The 21411-nt window shown below is 39.3% G+C and overlaps 2 protein-coding genes across 2 annotated transcripts; both read right to left on the bottom strand.

Annotated features, from left to right (window-relative positions):
- Positions 1–7017: 7017 nt before the first annotated feature.
- LOC140944323 (uncharacterized) lies at positions 7018–12724 on the bottom strand. Its single transcript, XM_073393485.1, has 8 exons — positions 12571–12724; positions 12209–12283; positions 11206–11271; positions 10982–11119; positions 10428–10553; positions 9762–10024; positions 9099–9309; positions 7018–7862 (listed from the first exon to the last, which is right to left on the bottom strand). Exons 2-8 carry the CDS (start codon positions 12261–12263, stop codon positions 7018–7020), a joined length of 1704 nt encoding a protein of 567 aa, XP_073249586.1. The 5' UTR covers positions 12264–12283; positions 12571–12724.
- A 909-nt stretch (positions 12725–13633) lies between these two features.
- LOC140943998 (uncharacterized) lies at positions 13634–19240 on the bottom strand. The gene is made up of 6 exons (XM_073393103.1): positions 19133–19240; positions 17834–17946; positions 17564–17686; positions 15866–17056; positions 15021–15206; positions 13634–14396 (listed from the first exon to the last, which is right to left on the bottom strand). Exons 2-5 carry the CDS (start codon positions 17934–17936, stop codon positions 15022–15024), a joined length of 1602 nt encoding a protein of 533 aa, XP_073249204.1. The 5' UTR covers positions 17937–17946; positions 19133–19240; the 3' UTR covers positions 13634–14396; position 15021.
- Positions 19241–21411: the final 2171 nt, after the last annotated feature.

Raw genomic sequence — 21411 nt, 5'->3', positions numbered from 1 at the left:
AAAACAGTAAAAAACAAGTAGAAGGAAAGTAAATCGGACAGCCTTCATTTTCATCCACTGCAATAGGAGCTAAAAAATGAATGCCAGTGTTAAGATGAGGGAAACGAATCCACCCTGGGACTCAGGGTTGACTCCTGCTACACAAAGAGAAGACAACTTATTTCTTCATCGCTTTCTTCCCTTGAAAACCTTGGTATTCTTCTAGTACAGCGCTCCCGCTAGGGTAAAATATTTGAATAATATACATAGCGTTTAAACCTTCCCAGAAAATTCCCAGTAAAGAGGAAAAAAAACAGAAAGGAAAAGAAACATGATTTGCTTAATAGACTGTAAAACAAAAATTATAACTTCAATTTCCTTTTGACAATAAACAAACCAAAGTAAATAAGTGAACAGGATTTCTCTTTACCTCTTTTAACTTTCCCTGGGGACAGCAATTTTAAATTTCTATAAAAAAAATTATGACGTAAAAAGCTTACCAAAACGTCGCTCAAGACAGGATAGCACAATCGATAATTGTTTTAAGCAATCTGCTATTATTACTCCTGTTATTACCGATAAATGTTTATAAGATTACTGGTAAAAGACAAATGCATTACTCGTAATGAAGAAAAGCTTTAAAATTTTATCTCAGTGAAGCATAAAAGCATTGCGGGTGGTTACATCGTTTGTTATTATCTTTGGTTTAATCTACTTGTATCTATCATGAAAGGTGGTGCTTCGGTGGTCAGCAATAGGACCACCTCTCAAAAAGGTGAAAGCGATTCTTAAGAATTAAACGCAGTAAACGGCAAGGTTAAAATGTTAACTTACGCTTGTCAGTTTTCTTTACCATTAAGTAAGGGTGGATTTCCATGGTGGTGTAACTTTGACTTGCGTAAGCACGAATAGTAGACCCTTCCACGGTTTTTTCCAACTTTTGACATGGCCAAATTAGGAATAATCCGTCGACGACACCGGAAAGAGCGATTTAAATTATTAAAACTGCCAAGTTTTAAAGTGATTTGTTAAAAAGATATAGCTCCTCAAACTTCTCCCCCACTTCACAAACGTTTGCAAATTTCCGCAACTTTGCGTAGCCATATAATCCCTCGCTTAAGAAAGACGTATCACTTTCAAATATGTCAATTTTACTAATTTCAAGGCGCCCTTTCCGGTGGTGTCGACAGATTTTCCCTAACTAGTTCACGTCAAAAGGTGAAGGGCACCCGACCGTCCATGTCCATTGGAAAAAAAAATTGCGTGCAGGCACACGTAAAGATAAGGTGACAGAGGATATCCACCCTGGGCCTAATCAATAATGCAACTCTTTGCGATTTTAAGAGAATAGCCTCTTGGTACTGGCTCGTACTAACGGCAATTTTGGAATAAAATTTATGAAAAAATCTTCCTTCAAAACGTGAAAGCGAAAATAATACTGGGACCTTTGATTGTTATTTCTTAGAAGCCCCAATCTATCAAAAACTGTAAAATTAGTGGGCAAGGGTTGTTCAGAGCTGTGTTAAGATAACCCAGGGATAGGGCAAAATTCTAATTCAGATATAGAAGGTTAAAAAGCAAACCCAATCTAATTCTTTCGTCTACAATTTGATGACTGAACGTGCTACAAAGAATATAAAAAATTATCCGAGGAAATGCGTTTGAACAAACGAAAAAGAAACCCAGATTAAAAGTTTAACCCCGGGTTAGCGTTAATCAGCCTTCCAACAACTGGGTCCTAGGCTATAAAATTCCTAAGCCAGTGTTGAGGTGATTCGCTGGTTTTGCACATCACGATTCCTGGTGCGCATAACAAGGTGGCCGCTTCCATGAAAACATTATTAAAATAAAGTGTATCGAAGAGGAACGTGGATGGAATTTTCGACAGCTTTTATTTTTCTTCCTGAGATGAGTCTCAATTTGCCGGGAATGTGCATGACGCAAGCAGGATACGTGTTTCTGAGTTCGACATTTGAACCGAGGCCTTCGATAGTGGTTGTTAGATTTGTAATGGATCACTGAAAATGGTATGTAAATTCCATAAAACTCTATTTTCCAATGTCTTTTTTCCACCTCCATATGTACGTCATTTTCAAACTCGTCCCCGTCCCCGTTCAAAATTCGGGAGGAATCCGGTTGGTGCTTACTCGCTGCAGCCCTGTCACAAAAACGAGTACGATGACCCTAATTATTTTGTTACCATTATTCCTTGATGTCTCTATTACAGACCGTTGTATTAAGGATTACAAAGCTATTTCAGTAGTAGGGCTTCAGCAAAGATAAGCCTTGCGATGGATTAGGTGGATTAGGTGCCTATGGATTAGGTGGATTAGGTGCCTAGTCAATGACGTCACCCATTGTTATAACCTACATACTAATTTGGATTAGGTTTACTAATGAGCGTCACTCTACTACAATAGGAACAATAGGCTTGCCTAGACTTGCTCGGGCTCTTTTAACCCTGTTTGGATAGTAAACAATCTATTATGTGTTCAACATAAAAGCGCGCTTTCCCTTCAGTATTTCATTCTCGCAATCGCGTTACTAAGGAAAAAGTCTTACTATCACCAATATTTTTTAAAACATTGCTCCAAACATGCAAGTCGAATCGAGCTGTAAACTTGTCTGACTATTACAGAACTGTTTTCTCCCATCTATCTCGAGGACATGAAAAACTATTGAAGTCTCAACGTTTCACGCACGGTTAATCAGTTAACTATGCGAGTTCGCAAGCCCAAAGTTGAATACAAATTAGCTCTACAGGAAAGACCCAAGGGAGAGAATCTTGACGTATTATTATAAAACAAATAACTTAACAAGGATTAATTAAAACACGCGTCTCATAATTGCTAGCAATAAAATCTGACACGAGATACCGTTTAAAACAAAAAGAGTCAAATACACAGCGATTTGAAAGAAATCTATTAAAACAGTCAAAGAAAGCAAGTCATGTTTTACTTACCCCTCTCCCTTTTCAATTTTATTTCCCTCCTTAATTTTTTCTTTTTCCCTTCTCCACAATTTTATCATTTTCCCTCCTCAATGTTTTTATTCCCTCCTCCACAATTTTTATTATTTTCCCTCCTCAATGTTTTTTATTCCCCTCCTTCACCTCCACCTCCTCATTTATTCTATATTTTTCCATCTTCAAATACATCGACCTCCTAGCGACCCTACATCGATCCCACATCGACCCTACATCGACCCCACATCGACCCCACATCGACCCTACATCGACCCCACATCGACCCCACATCGACCCTGCATCGACCCTACATCGACCCCACATCGACCCCACATCGACCCTACACTCAACTTTTTTTTAACACTGCTTCGTAAATAGTGAAGCTATATACCACCACCGCCACATTTCTTTTTTTTTTCCACCGCCACCACCACCGCCACCACATTTGAATTGTTTTCCCTCCACCACCACCACCACCACCACCGCCACCACATTTCTATTGTTTTCCCTCCACCGCCACCACATTATTATTGTTTTCCCTCCTCCTCCTCTTCCTCCTCCTCTAACTCCTCCACATTTCTATTGTTTTCCTTCGAAAGGCCAAAGAGGCCAAAATCAGGCCTAAAAGGCCTAAAGGCCAAACTTGGAGGGAAAACAATAGAAATGTGGAGGAGTTAGAGGAGGAGGAAGAGGAGGAGGAGGGAAAACAATAATAATGTGGTGGCCGTGGAGGGAAAAAAATAGAAATGTGGTGGCGGTGGTGGTGGTGGTGGTGGTGGAGGGAAAACAATTCAAATGTGGTGGTGGAGGAGGGAAAACAATAGAAATGTGGTGGCGGTGGCGGTGGTGGTGGTGGTGGTGGTGGAAAGAAAAACAATAGAAATGTGGTGGCGGTGGTGGTGGTGGTGGAGGGAAAACAATAGAAATGTGGTGGTGGTGATGGGAAAACAATTGAAATGTGGTGGCGGTGGTGGTGGCGGTGGAAAAAAAAAGAAATGTGGCGGTGGTGGTATATAGCTTCACTATTTACGAAGCAGTGTTAAAAAAAAGTTGAGTGTAGGGTCGATGTGGGGTCGATGTGGGGTCGATGTAGGGTCGATGCAGGGTCGATGTGGGGTCGATGTGGGGTCGATGTAGGGTCGATGTGGGGTCGATGTGGGGTCGATGTAGGGTCGATGTGGGATCGATGTAGGGTCGCTAGGAGGTCGATGTCTTTGAAGATGGAAAAATATAGAATAAATGAGGAGGTGGAGGTGAAGGAGGGGAATAAAAAACATTGAGGAGGGAAAATAATAAAAATTGTGGAGGAGGGAATAAAAACATTGAGGAGGGAAAATGATAAAATTGTGGAGAAGGGAAAAAGAAAAAATTAAGGAGGGAAATAAAATTGAAAAGGGAGAGGGGTAAGTAAAACATGACTTGCTTTCTTTGACTGTTTTAATAGATTTCTTTCAAATCGCTGTGTATTTGACTCTTTTTGTTTTAAACGGTATCTCGTGTCAGATTTTATTGCTAGCAATTATGAGACGCGTGTTTTAATTAATCCTTGTTAAGTTATTTGTTTTATAATAATACGTCAAGATTCTCTCCCTTGGGTCTTTCCTGTAGAGCTAATTTGTATTCAACTTTGGGCTTGCGAACTCGCATAGTTAACTGATTAACCGTGCGTGAAACGTTGAGACTTCAATAGTTTTTCATGTCCTCGAGATAGATGGGAGAAAACAGTTCTGTAATAGTCAGACAAGTTTACAGCTCGATTCGACTTGCATGTTTGGAGCAATGTTTTAAAAAATATTGGTGATAGTAAGACTTTTTCCTTAGTAACGCGATTGCGAGAATGAAATACTGAAGGGAAAGCGCGCTTTTATGTTGAACACATAATAGATTGTTTACTATCCAAACAGGGTTAAAAGAGCCCGAGCAAGTCTAGGCAAGCCTATTGTTCCTATTGTAGTAGAGTGACGCTCATTAGTAAACCTAATCCAAATTAGTATGTAGGTTATAACAATGGGTGACGTCATTGACTAGGCACCTAATCCACCTAATCCATCGCAAGGCTTATCTTTGCTGAAGCCCTACTACTTATTTCTGTCTAGTTTAAGTTGTCTACCATTTTTACAAGTTTTTGTGGATTGATTGATTGATTGATTGATTGATTGCCTGAATTATTGGGTGGTGGAAAGATGATTTGTTCGAATGAATGACTAATTGATAGGTAGAAGGATGAATGGATTGATTGATTAATTGATTGGTTGGTTGGTTGGTGGAAGGATGGATTAATTATTATTATTATTATTGATTGGCTGATTGGTTGGTTGGTAAATGGATTGATTGATTGATCGGTTGATTGGTTGGTAGAAGGATGGATGGATCAATTGACTGATTGGTAAATTTGTTGGTGCAAGGATGAATGGATGATTGATTGATTGATTGATTGATTGATTGATTGATTGATTTAGTGATCGATAAGTTGATTGATTGATTGATTCATTGACTGATCGGTTGATTGGTTGGTAGAAGGATGGATTGATTGATTCATTGACTAATTGGTTGGTTGGGGGAAGGAAGGAATAAGGAAAGATTGATTGATTGATTGATTGATTGATTGATTGATTGGTGGATAAACTGATTGGTTGATGGCAGGATGGATGGATGGATTGATTGATTGATTGGCTGGTTAGTTGGTTGACCAATCGGTGGAATGGTTGGTGGAAGGATGAATGGATTGGTTGACTGATTGGTTGGTTGATAGAATTAATAGATAAATTGAGTGTTTGACTTACTCATGTGTTGATAGGCGGATGTATTATTTGTTAGGTAATATAGATGGAGGGATGGATTTACGAGTGATTGATTGACAAGAGAAGAGAGACAATGTAATTGTGAAGGGAACGGGCCATGGCAAGGGTTTTTTTAAAAAAAGATGTATTTTTATTCAACTTGATTGTTTTAGTCAAATTAGTTAATGGTACTTTAGCTTTGGTCTGTCAACGCTGTTGTCGTAATAATAAAATTACTTATTGATAATGCTGTCGCGTTCAATCTAACAACATTCAAAATTTCTAGCAGAAACATTCTGATAATTGACGAACTACAAAAACTATGACTTAAACACCACTTATTCAAAACGCCGAATATATTTGCCTACCCTTAAACAAGAAAATCAAAATTAGATTTTTAAAATTCCTTAGGAGAAATTTAAAAAGCGGTAATGAGTTAATTGAAAAAAATAGACTCCATACAAACGATGGTTGCACGTTTATAAATGTGCTCTGCTGAGTGACCTTTCTTAGTAACTAAATGCGTTATAACAAGAAAACAGACGTGGAGAATGCGGCCCTTCTAAAATTTTGCAAGAAAAAAATGTTTGAACAAATTCTAATAACTGAATACCAGGAAAACAGTTTAGGGTTAACATTAGCAGTAGCCCCAAAAAACGATTTGGACAACATGTTGTTTTTGTCAAATCCAAGAATAGGCCGTTTGCATGATAGCGTCGTCATTTTAATACTACTACCAGAATCCTTTATGTCTTTTATCGTTGCTGGGATTACCAAATTTAAATATGATAGGAAAACGAAATGAATTCTGGTCTTAGTAGATAGTAAAAGAGGTCACCGTGCAATTGGCTTATTGCACGTTACAAAGGTGATATATTGTTAGAGATATATAGAGTCAGTACTGAAATGGTAGTGTGAAACTAGCGAGACAAAGGAATGTATTTCGAGTTTTAAAGACAATAAGAATTATTTCATTACTAGTGTTCGAATTGAGTCGGTTTGTGTTACGTTTTCTTGGCTTCTTTGTTTATTGAAGCGGAGTATTTCGTAGATGATACACTTGGCGCTTCCAATAGACTCCATCAAGAAATTTCAGCATAAATATGTTGGCATCCTCACCGATCTTAAGGCAACACAAATCCTGCCTGTGTTTTGTTATCAATGATTTATTAGTGTGGCTTCTTTTGAGGAGAACAACCGATTGAAAACTCCCCCAAAACTAAATGAATAACTTTTCTGACCAACAGATCGTTCTGCTCCTAGACATGTTTATGACAATAGAATCTATTTAGTCTAAATTCCCTGAAGATGCCGAGATAGCTCGCTGTTGTCTTGCTGGCCACTTCCAGATAAACTAACACCACTATCAGCCCAGCCTTCTTGATCGTCAATTTTCCCGCTACCAGAAAAATCATTTTCAGGGAGAACAATTTTAATTTTTTCTGTAACTAGACCATTTTTTGGTCTATCTGCTACAATGACATGTTTCCTCGTCCGTTCTTCTTCTCCACTGCCAGAAAGAGTAGCGTTTTCCTCCATACTATCACCTTCTGGCACTTTTTGTTTGCTTTCCATTTTTCTAGTAATATTTTCTTCTATAGGTGCAGCATCGGCTCGTGATGAAGAATGATACTCTGTGGATGAACTTTGCTCAAAGTTATCGTCATTGAGCATTTCTTTTTCAGCGACCATTTTGACCTCATTTCTTCCGACCTCACTTTTGTCACCGCTTCCTGAAAAAGAAAACGATGTGGATGTAGTATGCTCTCCAGTTAGGTGATGGTCTCCTTCATTTCCTTCGGAATTTTTCGCGCCATCTTTGACAATATCCCAACCACTTCCCGACGAGGAAACGTCAACTCGAAGTCCTTGCTGATCATTTGAATTCACTCTGACTGGCACCACTTCTTTTTGTTGACCGCTTTCAGTTAAGTCTTCGTCTTCCTCCTTTTCCTCCTTCCAAATTTCCGGGTTGGTTTGTGTGCTAAAATCGGGGCTCCTATGCGTGGTTTTACTGCTATTTCTAGTGGCCCAAGTAGGTCCGCCACTCAAGAAAAGTTTCGGTAGGAGAGAATCATATGCCCTAGGTGGAGGGAGGGGTGCAGGAACTGTTACCAATTCCTGTTGCTGTATCGGGCCTGTAAAGAAGATGGATACCCTTAATGCATTATGAATCAATTTTGTATTAAATTTTAGGTTAAAATAAAAAGAGGCTTTTTGCTTTCTTCCCAACGTCCCAACGTTCTCGACAAAGAGTGGGTGCTTCATACTGCAGAATCCGTTTTAATTTGAGCTGATGAGAGCTCAAGCTTTGTACTTACGTCAAGGTTCTCGTAAATTTATTCTTTCAAGAGTACGTCTGTTACCATAGATATTTAATAAAAGATGAAATGACATGACATGATATTATATGATGTACAGTCGAACCTCCACTGACGGCCGCCTCTCCACAGCGGCCACTCTTTTTTGTCCCGGCGGACAGTCCATACATTGATTGACAGTCCATACATTGACTCTTGTTTAAACCTCTCTACAAGGGCCATTTTTTCAGCGACTGACAAAAAACTTAAGAATGGCCATTAAATTTGATCCGTATGGAGATTTGATGATTAATGACGGCATCGTATTATGATTGTGTTCCATTTATACTGCTACGGTAAGCATAAACTGTCTACGATAATTTTATCAAATGTTGCGGACCTTGCTCGCTTTGTCAAATAACATTTTGATTCAGAACATTATTTAAGGTTTTGTGTATTTTATCTCTATATACTAGTATACGATGGAATTACCATTATGGGATACAGTAAGCATGAACTTGGAACTATAAACATGTAACCCCTATAAACAAAATTTGTCACATTACACCACTGCCTCCCCAAAACGGCCACCTCTCCACAAGGGCTACTTTCTTCTGTCCCCAAGGTGGCCATCGTGGAGAGGTCGACTGTAGTATCTATTGTGTATGCTTAAGTTTCTGCCAGTTCTCTTCCCGACAAAAGCCGAAAGCTAAAACAAAAGCAAAAGGAACCAATTTTCAAATAAACTTTAAGAATATAGAATCACTTTTACGGAAACTTCAAACGTCAATTTCTTCCAGTCGACAATGTTTTCCCTGAACGTTTCGCTTGGGGTTAATTATATCGGCACAAAAAAATCCTCAGTTTTCAAAAAGAAGAATTATTGAAGACAGCTCTTATTTTTCTGCTCATTCCGGCCCAAAACTGAAAAATTGTAAAATTTAATCTGACCTTATTCGTTTGCCGTAAACTCGATTCTAAATATTATCGCTGTAATGATTTCAAAGAACGCTGTAATTCGCATTAGAAAAATAAATCACAGAAAGTGAACTCTTCTGTTCAGTTTTTACCAACCTGACTCGTTTCTGTTTCTTTCCTTTTGATCAGACTGAGCCGTCGCATTAAGTGTTTGGTTACTTGCTGTTTCGTTTGATTCACGTGGTATTGTTAACGTCACCGGGCGCGGCTCAGGGTGCGTGACGTACCCATTTTGTTTTTGCGTCAGTTTTAATAACTTGGAGTCCCACCATTCCTTTGCAAGGACTTCCTTCAAGTCTGGAGGCAGCTGAATAATAAACACTCAACGTTATTGTTGCAGTACAATTTATAGCGCAATGCAATCTGCAGCTGCGCGCCGTATAACAATGTGGTCATAATTTGCGCTTTTTGACCATGTTATAGATGGCTATTAGGAACCTTAAGACGTTTTTGAGCGACCCACGACAGCCGGAAGTGAGGTACTACCTCTTGACGCTACCACATTTGTATTGGTAAGTGTCCTTACTCATCCGGAGACATATAATTATATAGACGATTTGCCCCAAAATCTGGCCAAAACTACTGCCCAACAATGCAAAAGGTCCACTTCTAGCTGACATGTGTCGCTGAAAAACGTCTTCAATTGAGCTCCCTAATTGTTCCAATAGAAACTAGAAAGATTAAAAGAAACTTCTCTAAGTTATTAGTATCCTTTTTGCTATTTTGAAAGGGGCTCACCAAAGCGGTGATCCTTCTTACCGTGTCCAAGTCTGAATGTGATCTTATTGCTGCAGAAGGAGGAGGCGGTGCCTCGAACGTAACGACTTTCGAGCTCGCTACTGAGGAACTATTTTGGAAATTGACTGTGATGTAGCGTTCATCCAGGGAGTTAGCACCTTGGACGCCATACTTTTGGCAACTGTGGGGGCATTTATCAAGCAGGTCCTCGTTTGATTGGCACCACCCGGCTTTGGCCCAGAGCGGGCAAGTGGTCTCTTTATCCGTTAAATTGTAATCGCTTTCTGAAAAAAAAGGGAGAAAAAAAGAGTTACACTTGTGAAATGGATGAAAAAGGTCATTAATTACAGGAAACGCGCGTATACGAACCAAGGAGAGTCTTACTACCACGGGCGTACAATGGTAGAATACCACCCTTTCCAAATGTGTTTCTCTTACCTTTACCAAAACCAACTTAGGTTATACCCTCTTCTTGCAAGTGTTATTATACTCCCTGGGTAATTAAAATAATATTCTAAACAGGGTGCGATACAAATGCAAAAACCCGACGACCAACACTGGAACCAAACAGAACATTAAAAAAAAAACATGAAATATAATTTCTCCGCAATTTCCAGTCTATCAACAGGCAGAAAGTTTACAAGTGAATTAATAAGTGAAAAGGACCTTGCATTTAGGCAATTTTACCTGGACCACACATTTCACAGCTCCTCTTGCAATTTTGAGCCATGTAATCTGGGCGGGTCGTGCATTCCTTTTTTGAGACCCAATAGGAGCAGTGCTTACTGAGGTCCGTACACTTTTCAGTGTCACCTGTAAAAGTTAAACAACAACTTCAGAGCTTAGAACTCAACAACTCCACCAGCCACGAGTCGATCTTTTAGGTTAAAAGGTGCCCTGTCCACGAATTGTGAGCAACGTGCAAAATCATTTTAGTATAAAGAAAATAGCTGCAGCATAAAGGTTAATGTCGGATGGAGAAGATAACAAGGGTTAATACAATAAGAATTATTGGGGCTGGAGGTCGCTTGATAAAATCTGATAAAGGGTCAAGTCCATGACCATCCTTGCCATCCGTAGAAACAGATGAAAGGAAGCAGTTTCGATGCCTAAATATAGTCTTGGTTAACAACACTGGACCATTATTTTTAGAACTCAATTCACGCGAAGACAAATTTTAGCGTTTTCAAAAAGGGTGACACAATTTCATGTCTGATCTACAGACCGGTTAATAATTATACCTCCAGGTCGCCTGCAAAATCGACAGCTCCAAGGGCATCTGTCCATCATATAGTGATAGTTAGTCTCGCAATAACCGTCTTCAGCCTGTTCTTTGCATTGATTTATTCTATCATAACACTCCAAAGGGTTAATGCGAACTGTGAAGAGAAAAAAGAAACTTGCCATTTGCGCATTAAAAAAAGAGTCACTTCTAAAGTCAAACAGTAAAATTTTACCCCGTTACCTTGAGAAACATCCAAAGATATTGATTTTCCTTCAGCGCCTCCTCGAGATAATATTTGCAACACCGCTATAAAATCAAAAACCAAATCATTGTGCATGCTGAACTACACTTACATTATACGAGTTTTCTGTATTATGTTTTTGATTATTATCGTGATTATTGTCATTTTCATTGTTATCATTATCGTAATCGTTGCTAAGTTGTCTTGGTTGTTTTTTTTTTGCATGAGAACTGTTAAATTATCTCGGTCTTTTGCAGTTATACGCTCAGAATTTAATGAACATATCCGCTTACGATCGTTTCACGCGCGAACGCCGGAAGCCAGCAATACATAAGTTCGCATAATTAACAAACTTTAAAAACAAAAATCGTGCGGACATCAAGGAGACTTCTCAAAGTTCACAACTAAAACATGTCATAATATAACACACACAATTGTTATTTTTCTCGTTTACTCACGGAGCAGTCATGAGTTCTTAAGAACTCGTTTAAACGTGTCCGTGCGCTGCGCTACAGATCGATTTGGAATTTGGAAGTGCTGTTTTGTGAGGAGAGGGGAAAACGGGAGTATCTGGGAAAAACCTCTCGGAGCAAAAGGAGAGAACCAACAACAACTCTCAGCCTTCATATGGCGTCAACGCTGACGAAAATTGAACCCGGGCCACATTGGTTGGAGACGAGTGCTCTCACCACTGGGCCACCCCTGCTCCCCTTCCCTACAGGAAGTAGTAGACGTTGTATTTCAGATTATTCTGGGAAACTGTGTCAGGGTCTATGAACTCGATAATAAAAGTAAGGGCGTCCTCAAAGCTAAACACCTGGCATGTGGAATACACTCGATGTTAGAACATTTTATAACGAGGAATGTATGGACTTCCGTTGTCTTAAAAAGCAGACTTTAGGGGATTCATAATAAGCAATAACATAATTATATTTTACTCACAAGACAAAGCCATCCTCATGTGTTTTGACATGGAAATTATAAATTCAAGTTTATTCTTACCTGCGATGAGGGCACAAAGCGTAGTCAAGAACATACCATTTCCGCATTCCAGCATCGCTTCTAAACTTTCATGAACTTATCAAAAGAAGAAGACGAAGATAGAGGCCCAATTACTGAAGTTTAACTTAACAAAATAAAATTATTTTCAGCGAGGTATGAATTTGTCCAGTTATAAGTTAAGACACAATTTTTCTCGACAATGGGTAAATATTGTCACAAGGTTTGTCAAGGTTTTAATGAAGTTAGTCAGTGTTCAGTTAAGTCGTTACTTTATGCGATGGCCTAGCTTTTTCATCAGGTTTAATAGAACAATTCCCTTTTCATGTTTTCTCAAAAAGAAGGGTAGAAGAACAAAAACTTACCGTTAAATCGCTGTTTTATCTCATAGTTACCGACACCTTAATCCACCTTTTTCGTGAATCAATAGGATAAACAGGTTTCATCGAGCGTGGAGAAATTCAACAGGTACTACCCAGCGAGAACATACACTTTGACAACGCTTTGGGCCATTAAACGAAAGAAATGGTTATGTTTAAAAGAATAAAGTCAATTAGCATCGTCTAAAACGTTAGGGAATCGAAGAAATACGGAAAATCGACTGTTGCCAAGGAATAAGACAAATACCAACCTGAAGTTAACTTTTGCCTCGCTCTCATGTTGCAATCGGTAGGTTGCGCTTGCGTTAAATGCCGAGAGAATTCAAATGTTTTCATTCCTAGCTTATTTTTCTAGACATTCGCCTGGACTCTTAAGCAGACACTGTAAGTTTAATTAAGAGTCATAGACTGTCAACCGTGTTCCACTGCGAAAATGTTCAACGAAAAAATATTGTTGAGCAAGATTTTTTCATCTGTTTTGTCTTCACTTATATCAAGTCCGTGTCGCCTTTTTACTAGTTTGAGCATTCTGAGAACCTAGCTGTAGTATCGTTATTTACGAAAGCAAAAAACAGGGTAACAGAAACAAACGCTTTAATAAAATTTTGCGCAGAAAAAGCAAAACGTGAAATTTCATGACTTGATTTTTAGACTTCTTTTGTTTTCTGTCTTCTGCAGGTACATGTACTTGTTTAAATAGCGACTGGTGGCAATTTCCTCTTGTGCTTTTACCACAAAATCTCAATTCAACTCCGCTCCTGGATATTTCAAGAAGAGAGCACTCGGATAATTGCTTATTTGCTCCTTGTAATTTCTCGTAGTCTTTAATACAAGTTGCCTGTGAAAATACCCTTTCTTGTTTAAGTGGAAAGCAAAATTCAGTGATATTTGCCCGTGCGGGAATAATTTGATGATAAACGTTACAACTTTGCTTACAATTAACTTTAAAATACAACCATAATGACGCCGTTGGGTTTCTTTCAACTGAACAAGGTAGCAAAAGCTATCCATCTTATAAAGCTTAGAATAAACGAAGCAACTACTATATTTTTTCCTTTCCTTTTTTATTATCGAATATCGAATTAAAAAGGTCATGTAACGCGCATAACGTTTTTTACATAAGAGACAGGTTCAAATCTAGGATGACAATCTCTAAGCAATATTATAATTGTACAAGCTTCATTTGTTGTTTGCTCATCGTGTTCCATCTTCCAAACCGTGTGTCTGATGGATCCCTCGTGACGCTAAGAAACTGAAGACAACGGTACATAACCGATAAAAACTGTGCCAGGTGCCTCAATCCTTGTTTAGCAGGATCAGAATTTAAATTTCTATGAATGCATTATTAACGAAATCTTAAAGACATAACATGTACACTTTATTTTATGTCGTACTGTCGAACCTCGGTCTTGAGGCCACTACCCTTAGGAAACAATATCAAGTTTATCACATGTTATATGCGCCTACGATGTGCCTACGACTTAGTCAGTTACAGGTGTGATGTAGTATACACAATACGTAGTAGGCTTATCGTACGCATATCGCATGCAACAAAGATTTGTCGTCTTAATAGGTCTTTAAACTGATGCCTGGCTAAAATAAGCAAAGGATGTGGTTGAAACACAAAGTTATATGAACCCATATCTTGGCCTTGGTTGTTGCTCGAAAGGAACATATACATGTATGGGATTATTTCAGTGCACTTTTACAGACATACGGGGGAACTTTAACAGCAGTCATCTTGAATTTTTGCATGAAGTTTCATAAAGATGTTCAACTTAAGATTGATTCAAGCAATAGTGTCTTTTAGTCTGAAAGAGAAAGGAAGCAAAAACCATGGTCACGATGATAAAAAAAAAGAATCTACATGTAATGTCTTAACCAGACTTAATTAACTAATAAACATATTACACCACCAGATGAGGGCTTTGGCTTTTTTTGTACTGGGCTGGTTCAAGGCTCAAGTGGGGATGAGCTCCAGTGTTTGTTAACTTTGTTAAACACATTTTCCCAGCATTTAATAGCATTTTTTTTTGCTATTCTCACGATATGATATTTCAGTTAATAGGTCGCATAGGTTTTACATACAGGTGTGTACAAGTGCAAGTAAAATAAGAAGGGAAAAAGCCAAGGGCCTTTCTCATAAATCTATAAATTTAGTCAAATGCAAAATGGCGGGCATAAATGTCACATGTGTTTAGTGTCAGAGTAACCCGCAATACCTACACCTTACTGTCCGAAAGAGATTTCTGTTGAAGTAACCAGGCCGTCCCCTGCCCCTTGGTAGCCACATTAAATTTGTGTTTTACTTTATGCTAAAAAGTCACCCCTGCCACTGTGGGAAGAACAAAACTTTCTTTAGTTCAGCCAAACTGATGATCACAGGCCCCTCATCCCTCAGTATATCTCTGATGAATCTATTTTATCATTTATACCTTATTGGCTTCCCCTTTTCTTTGCTACTATCACAGTTTCCTCGTCGAGTTTCTTAGCTTGAGCCTTCTTCTTTTCAACGCCTTCCTTCTTTATCATTAGTGGTCCTTCAGTTCCAGGGACGGGGTGTTGGATAACATAAGTTTGACCATTCTGTGGTGGGGAGTCAGCCTGAGGAGCGCCACCTCCTGGAAAATGTTAGTAACAAAGCCTAGTTCTATTTGCTTATACAAGAAAACGCAATGACAATAAATGGTCCTTAAAACAGTATTGACCTCAAAAAGGGAAGTGTTCTTTTGGGGAGTAGTGTGTTACTAACAGTGTCTAAGAATGCATGACATTTCCCTGTCCAATTGAGTGATAAAGCCACTGCAAAGATAATTTTGAATTTTGATGATCGGACTAACAGAGATATATGTCATACTTATGTTACTGATCCTTATGTTAAGGATTGATTTGCAAAGAGGTTTAAAAGACAAAAAAAATGTTAAATTGTCGAATTCTTCAGTTTTCATGCTTTTAAAAATCAAAATATACCTAGTTTTTGGACTTCATTTTTCCGTAAATACCGTTTTTTAATTTTCCAGAACTTGGTGATGACAAGGGTCGTCGAAACGTCATGTGAGGTTTTTATCCAATATTTAACTGAAGATAATATTGCATATCCTGCCTTGCTTCGTTCGTTTAGGTAAATTTCTAGCTATCGAATCAGTGGTGCATGTCTCGACAAAAAATCAGAGGACATGATCAAATGTGCAGTACTGTAGGTCCACCTGGCACGACTGTGATTGGTGTTTTAAACGTCATTCCGACAATTTTAAATGTAACGTGAATTGACAAGGCTTACCTGCAGCAGGAGCAGCTTGCATTGCTGGCGTTTGAGGGGCAGCTCCTTGAGGGGCGGCTGCTACCGGAGGAACGGCGGCTGGTTGAGGAACGGCGGCCGGCTGAGGGGCAGCGGGTTGCGGAACAGCAGCTTCTTGAGGAGCTACCGGTTGGCTTTCGGGTTGGGCTTGTGGCACCTCAGGATTGGCTGGCTGAATTGTTTGAGGCTGATACGAGGGTTGACCATATTGTTGTTGTGCGTAGGGCTGTTGCTGCTGTGCATATGGATTATACGATTGTTGTCCATATTGAGGCTGCTGCCCATATTGGTTATAAGATTGTTGCCCGTAGGGTTGCTGCCCATATTGGTTATAAGGCTGTTGTCCGTATGGTTGCTGACCATAAGGATTATATGGCTGTTGAGATTGCTGACCATAAGGGCTTAAAGGTTGTTGGCCATAAGGTGGTCGGTAAGGTGGACGGTAGGGTGGTCTTATAGCTGGCTTCCCAGCCCCTTTTTCTTCCTTCTCCTTTTCTTCTTCTCCTTCCTTTCCTTTTCCCTCTTCCTTTTCCTTTTCTTTAGGTTCCTCTGATGGCGGAGGAGGAGGTGGAGGCGGCACCAGTGGTGCCTGTGGAGGTTGCTGGCCACCACAAGTTGGCGGCTGTGGTGGACAAGGGGAACAAGTAGGAGGGCAAGGGGCACAAGGATCAGTGGTCATCGGAGGCTGACCGCAAGGCTGTCCAGTTTGTCCAAGCGGCTGCATTTGCTGCCCATATCCTTGTTGCTGACCGTATTGTGGTTGTTGAGCATAAGGCTGTTGTGCAAATGGCTGCTGTCCATAGAGCTGACCAGGTGCCATTTGTCCGTAAGGCCGGTTGCCAAATGGTTGTTGCATGTACGGTTGCTGTCCATAAGATTGCTGGCGGTATGGCTGCTGTCCGTATGGCGTCTGTCCATAACCCTGTTGCCCGTATGGTTGCTGTCCAAGAGGTCGTTGTCCATAAGGTTGTTGGCCAAATCGCTGACCTCCATACTGACCACCCATACCAAAAACGTCTCCAAGTTTCTTCCTTGGATTTTGAGGTACAGCGACATACCCTTTGCAGCTGAACTTGCAGTGTTTAAACATATATGGCTGGTGGTTAGCCTTTTCACATAGATGATTGTTCTTCCAGTCGTTACACCTGCTATCATCATCCATCAGCATTTCCCCTGGATTAAAGAGAAAACGTGTTTTCGCTTATTTTAAGTTCTTGCCAGTTGATTCGTTTCGCCAAATGAAAGATAATTCGGATTCCAGACTTCAGAAAATGCTGGATTTCAAAATACTGGACTTCGGAATCCGGAATTCAGCAGTTCCGTTAACGATTGGAATCCAAAACCCGCAACGTGGTATCCACAATCCAAGACTGATTGGAATTAACTTACATGGGGCGATTTGTGTTTAGTACCATGTTTGGGTAGCTCATTTTTTTTTATTTCTACCTAATACAGCTATAATTGACCTATTTGGCTAACTCATTGTTGTACCCAATTCGGTTTGAATTAGGTACAACATTGAGTTAGCCCAATAGGTCTATTATTGTTATTTGGTATTTGTAAAGTGTAAACATTGTAGTTAACTTCGTGTTTATTACTAGGACATAAAAAAAGACCTGTTTAATATCAATTTTAGACTCTCAGGCGCTGCCACAGGCACACAGATGTAAATATTCTCACCTGCTAAACACATTTTACAAGAAAGCTTGCATTTGCCGGACATGACTTTTGAGCTCTTTGCGCAATATCCTTTAGGTGCCCACTTCTGGCAGTATTTCGCATCATCGTCAAAACAGGCGCTATCTACAAAGTAGAAAAAAAAGTAAAACAATAAATAAGGAGTTCTTCACTCAAGGAAAAGTCCAATATAACGAGATGGTTAAGTACCTTCCAACAAGCCCTCCGAAATTTTTATGCCCATGTGACCACTTGATGACATACAATACATACCTTGCCTAGGGCTGTCCTTTAGTTTTTTCTTCTTGTTCACCGGTTTTCCTTGACTCAAAGAGCCGAATATCGCCAACAGGGCTACAAACAAAGCAAACTTCATCGCCTTCCTCCTAACAGTAAAGAAAAGGCAAATTGACCTTCAGCTGGTCGATAACAATTAGTCGACTCTTTTACAAGCACAAATAACAGGATGGCTTCTGAAAAACTATTTGAAGTTGAAGTCAAACATAATTGACAGTTTTCCGGTCAGCTAGAGCTTCCTTTAATTAATGTGTGTGTTTAGCTCAAAGTTTAAGTCAACCAAGTTTGTGTGGGTATGTGTGTACATGTTTTTTTTTTTGTTTGTTCACTTAACAGATGAATAAGCCAGTTTCCTCAAATATTTCACCTCGTAAAATGAACAAACAACGCCTCACAATAACAGTTCATGGCAAGTGCTCATAGGTTTGATTTTATCTCCCTTTTTTGTCGTATTTTTCCTGACCCATTATTTATTATTGCCTTCTTTAACATTTTTTTTTTAACTTTCCCTCTTGAAATATTTAAAGCATACGGAATTGAACCGGTTAAGCCTTCATTACAACAGGACTGCTGTTTCAGGACCGGAGCCTTAAAAAGTTTCAGGTCGGTAAGCTGTGTATTACATCATAAAACTGAGAGGTCAACTTTACTGTTGCTATTTTCAAATATTATTTTAGTCTGTAAAATTGAGAAGAGGTTTAAAGATAACCATGAAATTACCGTGTTGTTTGTTCATCTTTATCGGCAATGATAAAGCCGGAAAGTATCTACCCGAGGGTCATGCTGTGAAGGAGCCATTTAGAAAATGAAATAGCAAACTGCGGGCTTAGTCAAACTGACTAAATGAATCTCAGAATGAAGCTCAGTCAGGTCTGTAAATGTAGTTAATTTGTATGATTCGCTCACTGAGCAATGCGACAGCCGATTTAAAACTGATTCTGATACTGAGTATCATCTTACCCATTATTTTCTCCCTAAGCTCTCCACGGTTTTGCTCTGTTCGTTGAAAGTAAAGCTAGACATAAAGCCGTGGATTGCTTGCTAAGATCGATTACGGTGCAAAATATTTAGTTGCAGACAATCGTCCAGTCTTGTCTTGAGTCACTGAACAGTATAACCCTTCAATTGCCGCGAAAATGATTCAAAACCCATGAAGTGTTCATATGCTGTGAATGAATGATTCTTGCATTATGGTAGTTACAACAAACTGAACCAGGCGTCTGTTTGCCCACCAAGTTATGTCTACTGGAATACTAATAGTTGTCAGTATCTTACCTGATTTATGCGTAGCCGTGTCCAAAACAACGCGATCGTGGTCAAAACACTCACAGTGAAATGCCCTGAAGAAAGGCTACAACTACCCGCACGGTGACTGAACTGGTAAATAATTAAGCAAGAACAGCAAGACCACAAGCAAATTCGTTCAGGGTCAGTAAACATTATAACAATTCAGTGAATTCAATGCGACGGAAAATTGCTGCCTAAAATTTAGAGCTTTTTTGGTAGTTAGTATTATTGAGGACAAGATTTCTAAGAGTCAGAAACAAGGTTACTTGCTCTAAATATTGATCTCTTTCCGCTATTATTTCCACGGTCATTTTCTTACCTGAGGCTTGAGGTATTTACTTACGCAACCATATCTGAATGAAATCGATGAACAAGGTGGAAGGTAATTTAGATCACTCTAGAGTTGCCGCTGAAAGGTGTTAGAAAAATAGGAAGTTAATACCGTAACGTTACCAACAAAAATGTGTTTTTAAAAAACAGCTCCGCTTTTAGGCTTATCTAATTCTATAATTATTATTATATAACAAGACTGCGGTTTTCCCGAGCCTGACCTAACTGAGGCTGAACTTTGCTTGCCTCTTGAGTGGACTGATTGTTCTGCTCTTTAAAGCCAAGATAGATTGTTAGTACTTCCTCTCAGAATACAACATAAAGACCAATTTCGACAAACTATCGAGTTATATAGAGAGCGTGAGATTATCGCAGTTTCGCATTCACACTGCCTTTTCCCCTTGTAGTGTGCAGAAAAGTCCTGTTCCGCGAATAACAAAAGAAAAAGAGTACTTCTGCAGACAGGTTAATAATGTTAAATGACATTTTTATTAATTTGATTATTGGGTGGGACGGGCAATTGATCCGCCAATAAACGGGATTGAAGAAAAAACAGTGTATCATTAACGAGCTTGCTTCGCCTCAAGGGCTCGACATGTAAAGCATTTTATGCGAAAAAGTAATCAAACTTCTAACTACTCCACCTTTCTCAAGCCAAACAAGCGCCAGGACGGCCAAGGCGCGAATAAGGGTAATTAAATAACTATCTCCCTCCCTCCATATTAATCCAAAAAAATTCACCACTCCTTACCCGTTAAAAAATTATTTCACTGAGACCTTCTGTGTTGAAGAGTACGCCTGTATTTTATTGCGGCCAATTACTTTACCCTCTCTCTACACCCTCCAGACAGTAAAGAGAGATGGTTACAGAAGTATTTTTCTGATACCGATATTTATACATTCCTGACCACTATTGAGTAAATCCAGCTGTACACCGGACGAGTGTTTAATTCTATCCTATCAAGATTACATAGATCCATGCCTTGGATTATTGAAGAGGCTAACCTACTTGTATCAGAATATATACAACTTATCGCTTATCGCATCCAAACTCCCTAAATCAGAAAAGAAATGGGAACATAAAAGTAGGGTTCCGCTGTGAGGTAAATTCTCGACGTCTAGTAAGTCAAGGTTATTAAAGCACTAACGATGGCTTTTCCATTCTGGGAAGTTATTACATAAAATTAACATTATTTGCAATATAGAGTGACAGGGTGTCAATGATGTGACAACTGAAGTACAAAAAAGCCCAATACTTTATATTCAACCTGAAGCATAATGATATGACGCAAACACTCCCTAGTCTGTACTTCTATAGAACCACCTGTTGAGGAAACTTTATTTTGCCCTAGCTAATGGTAAGATTGAGCGCTGGGTTGCCGACCATGATGAATAGCAGCGTTAAAAACGTAAAGGCAATGTGCTTAAGATTTAGTGCTCTTTGAAGATCCAGTGAAAGTATTCGCATCAATAAACATTTGCCAACGCATGCCCTGCTGATTACAAACTGTAAAATCTGAGTATATAGAGAAGTCTGTTAGGAACCGGTGGAAGCCCACAACTCGCAGGAGCAAACAACTTCGATTCCATGTATTTATGTTTCTACAGGGCAGCACAAAACAGTCAATAATACCTAAGCCAGCCTGAACGGATGATATTTTGCACCTTTTTTTCACATTTAGTTTTTTTTTTGTTTTCTTTTTCCTTTTTTTTTTCTCATACTGTATACTGCGGAGGAGCACAGAGACTGAGCGGAGCTGCCATTTTCGCGGAAAAAATTTACTAAAAAATTTTTAATGAAGGGATGAGTGATGATAACACCCTATGTGAGTGACGTTGAGATAGACCACTCTACCAGGAGACTTAACGACCCCTATACTCTTTAAGAAGAGTCAGTGGTTTCTTAAAGGTCCCAAGTAATTTATTGCATGTGCCAG

This window comes from Porites lutea, chromosome 7 (genome assembly GCF_958299795.1).
Source record: "Porites lutea chromosome 7, jaPorLute2.1, whole genome shotgun sequence".
In the NCBI taxonomy this organism is placed as follows: Eukaryota; Metazoa; Cnidaria; class Anthozoa; order Scleractinia; family Poritidae; genus Porites; species Porites lutea.
The sequence above is the reverse complement of the archived record's forward strand: the minus strand, read 5'-3'. Positions and strand labels throughout refer to the sequence as shown.